The 10,046-nt window shown below is 33.8% G+C and overlaps 1 protein-coding gene across 2 annotated transcripts in view; it reads left to right on the top strand.

The window, feature by feature from the left end:
• Positions 1-1,732: 1,732 nt before the first annotated feature.
• Positions 1,733-10,046, top strand: part of LOC118734313 (sodium-dependent nutrient amino acid transporter 1) — a gene marked incomplete at its 5' end in the record, with an annotated part of 164,808 nt that continues 156,494 nt past the window's right edge. For both annotated transcript variants that reach the window (XM_036464036.1, XM_036464035.1), the window contains 3 exon segments: positions 1,733-1,902; positions 2,591-2,680; positions 2,757-2,991. In XM_036464036.1, coding sequence (XP_036319929.1) covers positions 1,733-1,902; positions 2,591-2,680; positions 2,757-2,991 — 495 coding nt within the window.

Below are 10,046 nucleotides of genomic sequence, written 5' to 3'. Positions count from 1 at the left end.
GTTTAAAATACTATTTCATTTAGGTCTCTATTAATTTTCGATCGCTAGATATTTGCTTTTATATATAAATTTTTTTTTTAGTTGAACTTTGACCTTGGAATTCAAGGTCGAGAAACTGTTTTTGAAGAATCTGAATAATTTTCCTGTATTCACCAGTATCCGGGCTTTATAATGCCGTTTAGTTTGTGTCTCTATCTGGTTTGGATCGGGAGATATTTGATTTTGTCAATTTTTTCTCAAAACAGAACACAGTGCGGCGGAAATGGAGCAATCCCACTCGGACTGTACAGAATGTGATTCCGAAATGGATGCCATTTTAGGACATAATTTCTTCATGAGAAATTTTGAGTACATTTAATTTCTGTACGAAAAGTTAGTAAATATCTGCGATGGCCTTTCCACTTAGAACAGAAGAGAAACGACGGGCATGCTTTGTTGAACCAGGCCAAAATCGCTGTGGCCAAATAAGAGGAAGAAGAAAGACTTCCTGCTGATGAGAAATAGTGTCAGTTGACGTTACTTTCGCTGACCTTTTTACACAACACCGTGTTTCGCTCTAATTTAGACGTATTTATTTCTTGAAGTGTGACAGTGGTGCAGTAAAAGGGCGATATGTATATTTTTTTTACCAAGTGATTTAATCAAGAGCTTTTACAAGCTTTTATTTTACTTGCTCTGTTTGTATGTATATACGTAAGTATGTTTGTTTGGGTGGAGTTTCGCAATCAATTTTTGACCACTTTCGCGATAATCTAGAGACTTGAAACTTCAGACTTGGCTTAAAACCCGATGACAACGCAATAAGAAAGATGAGTTAATCCGATGAGTGGCGCAGGAGTCAAGACATTTGGGAAACTAGTATTTAAGTTACGATCAGGGTTGCCACTGACCAAAAAAAAAATATTTACCATCCACTTGAAAAGAATTTACCAAATCTGGAAAATATCTACCAATAACTTTTTTTTAGCTATTCTAATAAAAACTATAGTTTTGTTCTATTTCCATAGAAATTAAAATATTTTATTAAGGAACTTTTTATTTAACTATTGATATGGTATTTGAGATCATATTAATGACATCTTCTCGGTTTCCTTCAACCAAAGTGAAAGTGATGAAACATAGGCAACAACGAAACTTCATCAATTGCAAAAAAATTCAACTGGATTTATTACAGACAAATACAGTGACTCAAAAAAACCCTTGGTGATTTTTGTTACATTCACAATGTTGTTCAAGTAATTATTTTTTTTTGTTTGCTATTTCGGTTTGTATAAGAATATTGCTTGCGATTTAACCAAACCCATAAAAATCAAGTATTCAAGCTGAAAAAATTACAAAAATTTTCGTCTAAATTTCGAGTTTTAAATCTGAATTTTTATAGTCGATGGAAGTTTAGTATACATAACAAACAATGTGGAAAGAAATTTATAATATACAGATAACTACGAGAAATAAAGCGGGAACGAAAAGTTTATTTGTGTTTCAAACAAAATACTTTAACAGAAATCTACCAAAATGAACAAAAATTTACCTTTTTACCAACCCAAATTTTTTCTACCAATTTCGGTAATAATTTACCCTGGTTACGATTTCGTTCATTTTCAGAAAGCTTGTTTTAAAATTATTTTTTTTTTTACTATTATCTTATTTTAAATTTATGTTGCTTGCAATATATTTATTCTAAAAATGTTTTATTTTTTTTTTAGATTCCGACCAAAAATGACAAAGACGGTGAAAAAACTCCTGTGGAGCGACCCAACTGGTCAAATGGATTGGAGTTTCTTATGTCATGCATCTCGATGTCAGTCGGACTAGGAAACGTGTGGCGATTTCCTTTTACAGCTTATGAGAATGGAGGAGGAGCTTTTCTTATTCCATATATTATAATTCTCTTTCTGATAGGTATGTGTGTTATCGAAAAACTATAAATACGTAAATACTTGTACCCCTGTTTTTTTTTATTTTGAAATATATATTTTACAGATTATATTTTTAAATTTATATTTTACAAATATGGGGGTAAAACAATGTTTAGTAAAAATGTACATATAGAATTCTTGAAAATAAATATTTTTTTTATCGGAAAACTCTTTTTCTCTTAACCCTGCTTTGATAACCCTACTGAAAATTGCTGAGAACATAACCATACGTCTGTGAGACGTATCTTGGTTTGCTAGCTTTAATTTTATTGTAATAAAAACTGTATGAATTTTTTTCTCAGAAATGGAGTTTACAAATGTGTATTTATTATTTAAATGCATTTTATTTAGAAATGTTCTTCATTTTAAATAGAAATACCACCGATTTCTATCTTCATTTCGCGAAAGCGAGAGCAAGAGCGAAAACTTTAAAAACCTAACGTCTCGCAGACATTCATAGGTTAGTAACGGTAAAATAAAAAAATTGGGTACTGTTATTGAAAGTCTCGTGGAGAGAAACATAGTTTTACGATCGAAAAATATTGATATTCAAGAACCATATCTACGAAACCTCCTAGGGGATGAGAGCATTAAAATTCGGACTTTACTTTTTTCACATGCATTATTACTAACAGAATTGTTAATTATGTATGTATATTCTTTCGTTTAAGGGAAGCCAATGTATTACCTTGAAATGGTTCTAGGCCAATTCACTAGCAAAGGCTCAGTGAAGATTTGGAGTGTATGCCCTTCTTTTCTAGGTATTTTCAATATTCTATACGTATTTTTTCCGCCCAAATAATTTGAATTTCGCTTTTTTGCTACTTCTAAAATTAGGTGTTGGATACGGTCAAGCGCTGGCAACTATATGTATCATAACTTACTATTCATCTCTATTGGCATTGACTTTGTACTACTTGGTGGTTTCATGCCAGTCGTTACTACCTTGGACGCAGTGTCGATCTGAATGGGGTAGCAGCTGTGTAGATTCATATTCAACTGGTAGTGCGAATGTTATCAGTGTCGCAAACTCAACTATCCAACTTCAAAGCAGTTCCGAGCTATATTTTTTGTAAGTTTCTTAAATATTTACACATCGCTAGTTTGCTGGAATCAACAAGCAAAAAAAAACTAGAGTTGGCGCCGTCAAGGTACTATTTTTATTTCTTTACAAATGAGGTGCGGAAAAGATCGAAATGAATACAGTCGAAGTTTGCTAATTTTCCTAACACCTTTTCATAACACTGGTTTTTAATTCGCAATTGCAATATTGTGAACTTTTTATTTTCCAAAAACACGGCTTTGACTCATATTGTGCAAGGAATTTCCGCCAAAATACTGGTGGACGATTTAAAAAAAGGTGATTTCACCTTATACGACACAAGTATATACATATATTGGTGCAATCATAAAAATATCAAATCATTTTTGATGTTGCAACAGCAGCTGGTAAAATCAGTGTTGCCGCGAATCATTTTTAGTGGTAGCGAAATTCCTTTAAAAAAAGGGCTAAAAAGAGCTAAAAAAAATGCCGTTGTGGCTAAAAATAGTAGCTAAAATTTGTTATTTACATATACATATATAAGTATACACGTAAACATTTTCAATAAGTAATGGTATAGAAAAACAATGAACTGTGGAAAAAAGCTAATATTTTATCCAACCAAAAACCTTTTTGTATTGTATTGTACCATTAGGCTCGAAGCATATAACCAGCATATACCAGCATGCTGGTACAGTATTTATTTTTTTACAAATGAGGTCCAGAAAAGATCGAAATGATTACAGGTCCAGAAAAGATCGAAATGATTACAGCCGAAAATTCATAATTTTTCTACCATTTTGTTAAACATTGTTTTTTTTTTTAATTCACAACTACAATATCGTGAACACAAACACGGATTTGACTCATATAGTGAAGAAATTTCCGTCAAAATACTTTTTACTTAGAAAATTGAGCTAATTTCACCACTCACGACACCAACATACTGGTACAATCATAAAATTTTCAAATAGTTTTTGAAGTCGCAACAGCAGCTGGTACAATCACACCACAAGAACATACACGGTCAATCGACTTGATGGGCCATTTAACAAATTAAGCATATTAAAGGCCGTAAACTTATCTATTTTAAACTATAGTTAAATCGTTAATAGATAAGTTTACAGCCCTAACACTTTTACAGTATGTATGTATAAAAACGTAAGGAACATACAATACATATATGTATATATATCAGTCTTTCTTAGTTTAAAAACGCATCTCTTACATAAATGAAAAAAATTAGATCAAATTAAGCATATACAACTTTTTCATGCCAAGTGTGAATAAATTCTCCCAAGGGCTAAGAAAAGGTCTAGGGGAAATTTTAAATTTATGTTGCCAAAAAAAGTATGTGGTAGCTAAATCTACCCACCAAAGGGCTAAAACGGCAACACTGGGTACAATCACATCACAAACACATACACGGTCAATCGGCTGACATGAACACTTGATCGCGCCAGCATGCTGGTATCGTGTATGGGCCTTTCAAGGCGAATTTAATAAGGTGGTGTCAGCGGTATATAAGTAAAAAATTACACTAACGATTTATACGCTGATATTCATACTGTCATTAGTATAATTTACAACAAACAAATAATTTTGACGTAAAGTTCTTCCCGGCGAAAAATTCACATCCTTATTAATTTCGCCTTGGGCCCTTTTAAGTATGTTGTGTTGAGTGGTTAAACTTTTTTTTTTTTTTAATTCATAAACGCTACCTCAAATTTGAACGCCACCGCATTTTGAATTTGGAAAATCTGATATCAGATGCGTAATCGGCAACCCCAGAAACCCACTGGTAACGACTTTCAACCGTTGACAAAGCTAACAATGTTCAGTATCAACGTTTTAATTTTAGTATTTTTTTTGAATTTGATCGCCATATTGGATCCGCCATTTTGAATTTAAAAATATTGACTTCAGATTCGTAATCTGCGACCCCAAAAACTTCCGAGTGCCGGGTTTCGAACAAATCCAATAATTAAAAAAAAATTGATCGCCAGTTTGGATCCGCCATTTGGAATTTTGAAAAACTGACTTCAGATTCCTAATTAGCAACTCCAGAAACCCCCTAGTAACAAGTTCCAACCCATGACAATGCGTAAGTCGTTCAGTAACAACGTTTTAATTTTAGAAGTCTTTTTTCGAAAACACATTTTCGGGCACAAGGCCCATTCTAACTGTCTAAAACGCGAGACAGATGGGCATGCTTATGCAGATAAACTAGCACATACATACATTCGCATAATAATTTTGCCTTGACAGGCGGAAGTTATGCGGATTAACGACCCGCAAGGTCGTGGGTTCCAGTCCCACGGCCAGAAGAATTTTCATTTATTTCGTTTTTATTTATTTTTTCATAAGTTCTATATTTTTTAACGTTGCTTTCAGTTAGTTGTTAATAAAATTCAACTCTAAAAATTTTAATTAACTAATAGTAAAATAAAAAATGTGATACAAAATAAAGCAAATGAAAATAAAATAAAGTAAAATTAAATATATAAATAAAATAAAATATATAATAACCACAAAAAATTTATGGTAATCGCTCCCACCGAGGATCGAACCTGGCAACTACAGGCTTGTAGCTCGCAACTCTCACCACTCGGCTGCCACGGACGCCAAACTCTCTTCTTTGTTTGCGTACTTGTACAAAAGACAACAGCTGGCCGTTTTTACCAGTGTTGTCATCGAAAATTCGTATCGTATTTGAAAGAGGAAAATGCCATGAGTTAATGCAAATAAAGGCTGTTATGCAAATAATCGAGCCCGTTTGTCACCCGTATAAGACAGGTATGTATGTATGTAATTAAGAGAATGTTCCCCAATTATACCAGAGTAACTAATTACATGTAAAAACCACATTTTTAGCTGCATTTTAACATGCCTCGAAAAAAAAAAAGAGAAATCAGCGTGTTTATAAAAACCCGCTGGTCGGTCGACCCTAGATCTTTTTTCAAAATTAAAAAATGCGTGTCTCTTTTTTATCACAAATATCAATATTTTGATGTAGCGTTTATGAGTCTTCAAAAAGAGTGTGAACCACTCTAATGCAGTGTAAAAAATTCGTAATGGTATTTGTGAATTGTGTATCACGGAAACAAACTTATAATCTACGATATGGTACTACAAATATAGAATACATACATATACCTACCCTCATCTGTTATTTGACGATGATAAGGATTATATACATTGACAAATTGCACATGGGTTACCTAGCTAAATCGCGCCGATGCTGTTAAATATTAGTTATGTATAGTAACTTCGTCAGTAAAAATTTCAGCGAGAGCGTAAACGCAATATAGAGCGTAAAAGCAATATAGAGCGTAAAATTGAGAAGAAGAGAAAACTAGCAGAAAAAGTTATTGAACACAAAACTAGTAAAAACCTGCAGGTGAACAGTTGTTGCACTGTTTTGACATTCTGCTGTAAACATTTTACTATTTATAAATCAGTTTTAATTTACTTTACACACAAGCACCTACACAGTCCAGTACATCATTAATATTTTGATTTCCACTCATTTTACTTTTGTTTATGTTTAACCAATTCAACAAATGGCAGGTTTTGACCTTTATTCTTGTTCTTCTTCTGCTGGATAATTTCTGCTAGTAAAAATTTCACCAGCAACAATTTGCAGATCTCCCGCTCTCGATTCAGTGCTCTCTTGCACATTTTTTGGGTTATTATACACTTTTCCAATAAAAATTTGCAGGTCCCAGTACAAATTAGTACTGATTATTTGTTACCATACACACCTATTATAAATTGTAATATCGTCAGATCTCCACCGTTCATACAATATTCAAAAATGAGCTCTCAAATTAAAGCTCCTGGCCAGTGAATGTGCACTTAAGTCACCTGTTAAAAATTCATTTTAAATTATTTAATAAGTTAGACAAATTGTTACAATATACTTCATTGGGAGGATCGCCACCTGTTTAAAAACACAAATTCAACTTTAATTAAGGGAATAATGTAATTGAAATATTTATCAATCACCTCGCTCTGACTAAAAACTTAACATCTTAAATCTAGGCAGCCTTGGATGTAACAAACCTTTGCTAAGACAACCTAATACCGTTGGGTAGAGAATGCAATAACAATAATAATAATCCATTTCATGCAGGGCTTCGAAGCGGAGCGGAGCAAAGGAGCAGGGAGGTAAGGAGCTAAGGATTTTGGCTGGAGCGGAGCTGGAGCAAAGAGCTAAAAAAATTCATTTGCTCCTTAGCTTCTTAAGCATAGTATTCTGTTCCTGTTTCACGTGAAAAAACTGTCAAAATTTCTTTCTGTGAAATATGAAAGCTGTTAAAAAGCTTGAAACATGTTGGCAACATGAAGCTAGCAACACAATTTTCATTGCAATTTAAACTACACATGTACATTTTAAATTTTGTGAAAACTGACAGTTCCCTGCAAACCATTTTTTCAGAGTATTCTGAATCGTAAAGAAATTTTAACGAATACGGAAAGATCCCATCCGATTTTTTTCCGAATTTTCTAAAATGAAATAAATTACGCACACTTCCATTCTTTTACGAAATTTCGGAAGAAAATCGGTGAAGAAATGAAAATAATGCTGCTATGTGAAGAATTTCTTGCAGACTTTTTTCAGAATTTTCTTTATTTTTCGTACAGAAATTTCTTTACGAGTTCGTGTCAACTACTTCATATAATTCAAAAAATCGTTACAGAAATCAGATACTCCTAAAGATTTCGTTAAGATTTCGGGAACTTTGGTTTGCAGGGTTTATAGAATTCAGTAGCGGCGAACTCAAAGGGGGGTTATGGGTTAAACCCGATCGTACAACTTTATTTCACATAAAAGAAAATTGCGGATTACTTATTATCATATGACTGGTTCGAACACTCCAAGAGTTTGATAAATATTTTAGTTAGTGAACTAATGTTTGTACATAAGGGTATACCTAACAATGTAGAGATGGGTAACTCAGCGCTGAGTGGAGCTATTGAGATGACCCCCAGCAGTGTGTCGCACGCTCAGACTCACTTCGAAAAAAAAATATGACTCAGTAACTCAATAAATATTCGTCACATAGTCGGTACTCAGAGTAAAGAATAAAAATAAAGACGAGAAAATTGCGTAAAATTTAATAGTTGTGAAAATTTACAATTCGATCAAGTTATTCCGCGCACCAGCTCCACAGGGCATACCAACTAATTTCCTCTTAAAGGTCAGTATGCAGCTCTCAAGAAAAGCGAAAACTCCATATAAAATGACGTACAAGAAATGGCAAAGAATTTTTGTTGTGTTAAATTTCCTTAAGTTTCAAATATGGATTGCCTTGTGCTCTTTTTTCACAAAAAACGTTAGAAAACCGTAATAGAAAGCGTAGCAAATTTCTTAAGAATAGGGTACTAGTTCTTAAGAAATTTGCTACGCTTTCTATTACGGTTTTCTAACGTTTTTTGTGAAAAAAGAGCGCAAGGCAATCCATATTTGAAACAGAAATATATGCCCGTTCTATTATTTCTTGAGGAAAGAGTGAGGCAACAGTATCAGATGGCAAAGTTTCTTGGACACACACACGAAATAATGGCAGCTTTTTAACCGACTTCCAAAAAAGGAGGAGGTTATCAGTTCGTCGGAATCTTTTTTTTTTTTTATGTATGTTACCGCATAACTTTGGACCGCGTCAACCGATTTCGATAATTCTTTTTGCATCGGAAAGGTAGTGCCTCAGAGGTGGTCCCATACTAATCTGGTTAAGATCGGATCAGCGGATCATGAGATTTATATATATATATATTTTTTTTTATATGGGAGTTGAAGTCGGTTTTTTTTTTTGCTAAAAATTACTTGTTTCTTGACCGTTTTCTTGAGAGCTGCATACTGGCCTTAACAGCTCTACAGTACAAACCAACTCCACAGCGCTCATCAGTTCTACAGCACATACCAACTCTATTCCTTTTAACAGCTCTATAGTGCAAACCAGCTCTGCAGCGCTCATCAGCTGAATAGTGCTAACTAACAGCGCTAACCAACTCTAGGCTGTGTTGCCTCGACAGCAGAGTGTTATAGCTCATTTGTGCCACCTCACTGAGCCGTCCCATTAAAAGGAGCTTGAGTTATTGAGTTAACTCGATAAAATTCAATGAGTTACCCAGCCCTATAACAAATATGATTGCAAAAGAATAAAGATTTAAAAATTTTCAAAAACTAACAATTAGCGACCGCTGCAGTATAGTGGTTAGCAGTGCGCGCTACCATTCTGCAGAGCCCAGTTTTCCAAACAACATCAAAAAATAAAATTAAAGAAAAAAGTGTATTTCTGACATTAATAACAGATTCTTATAAAAATTCAATCGCCGTTCGGAGTCGGCGTAAAACTGTAGGTCCCTCCACTTTTTGCGACAACATCAAGGCGCACGCCACGAATCGGAGGTGAAGCTCGGCCAAACACTAACATATTGTGTGCAGATCGAAAAAGTATGTTTGCCGTGTGTGCCTAGCTTATGTTCAATTTCTAGCTTCTGTTTTGGTACTAAATCCCCTTTGTTTTGCTGAAAAGCTAAGGAAATTTTTGAACTATGAACAAGTAAGAGCAGCGCTGTCTTCGGCTATGCCGAAGGCTTCATACCTTTCATGAACATCTGCAAATTTTAGTTTGACAGATTACTGATTTTGAATACATCTGCATACATCGATAGAGGAGTTACATACTTATATAAAAAATCGCATCTAAACAATCAGAGGTATGGAAGATATACTTTATATGGTACCAATCTAAGTGATTTTCACTGCTATGTGATCGGTATGTAAACCGGTAACACAATTTATTGGGTTTAGTTTCCTACATAAAGGAGATATATGGCAAAAACTGGTATCTGAACAATCAGTGCTATAGGAGATAAAGCTTATACAGCATAGATTTTGATGATTTTCTCAGTAGACTTTGTATTATTATTTATAAAATATCTTACGAAATTTATCGGTTTTAGCTGTTCAAATAAAGAAGTTTTACAGTAAAATCCCATATCTGAACAATCAGATGTATGGAAGATATATGTTGTAGTCACCCGATCCTTGTTATTTTCACTGTAAGTATTCTGTT

This window comes from Rhagoletis pomonella, unplaced genomic scaffold (assembly GCF_013731165.1).
Source record: "Rhagoletis pomonella isolate Grant_MI unplaced genomic scaffold, Rhpom_1.0 Rhpom_scaffold_00002, whole genome shotgun sequence".
Classification (NCBI taxonomy): Eukaryota; Metazoa; Arthropoda; class Insecta; order Diptera; family Tephritidae; genus Rhagoletis; species Rhagoletis pomonella.
This window is presented reverse-complemented; position numbering and strand designations above follow the sequence as displayed.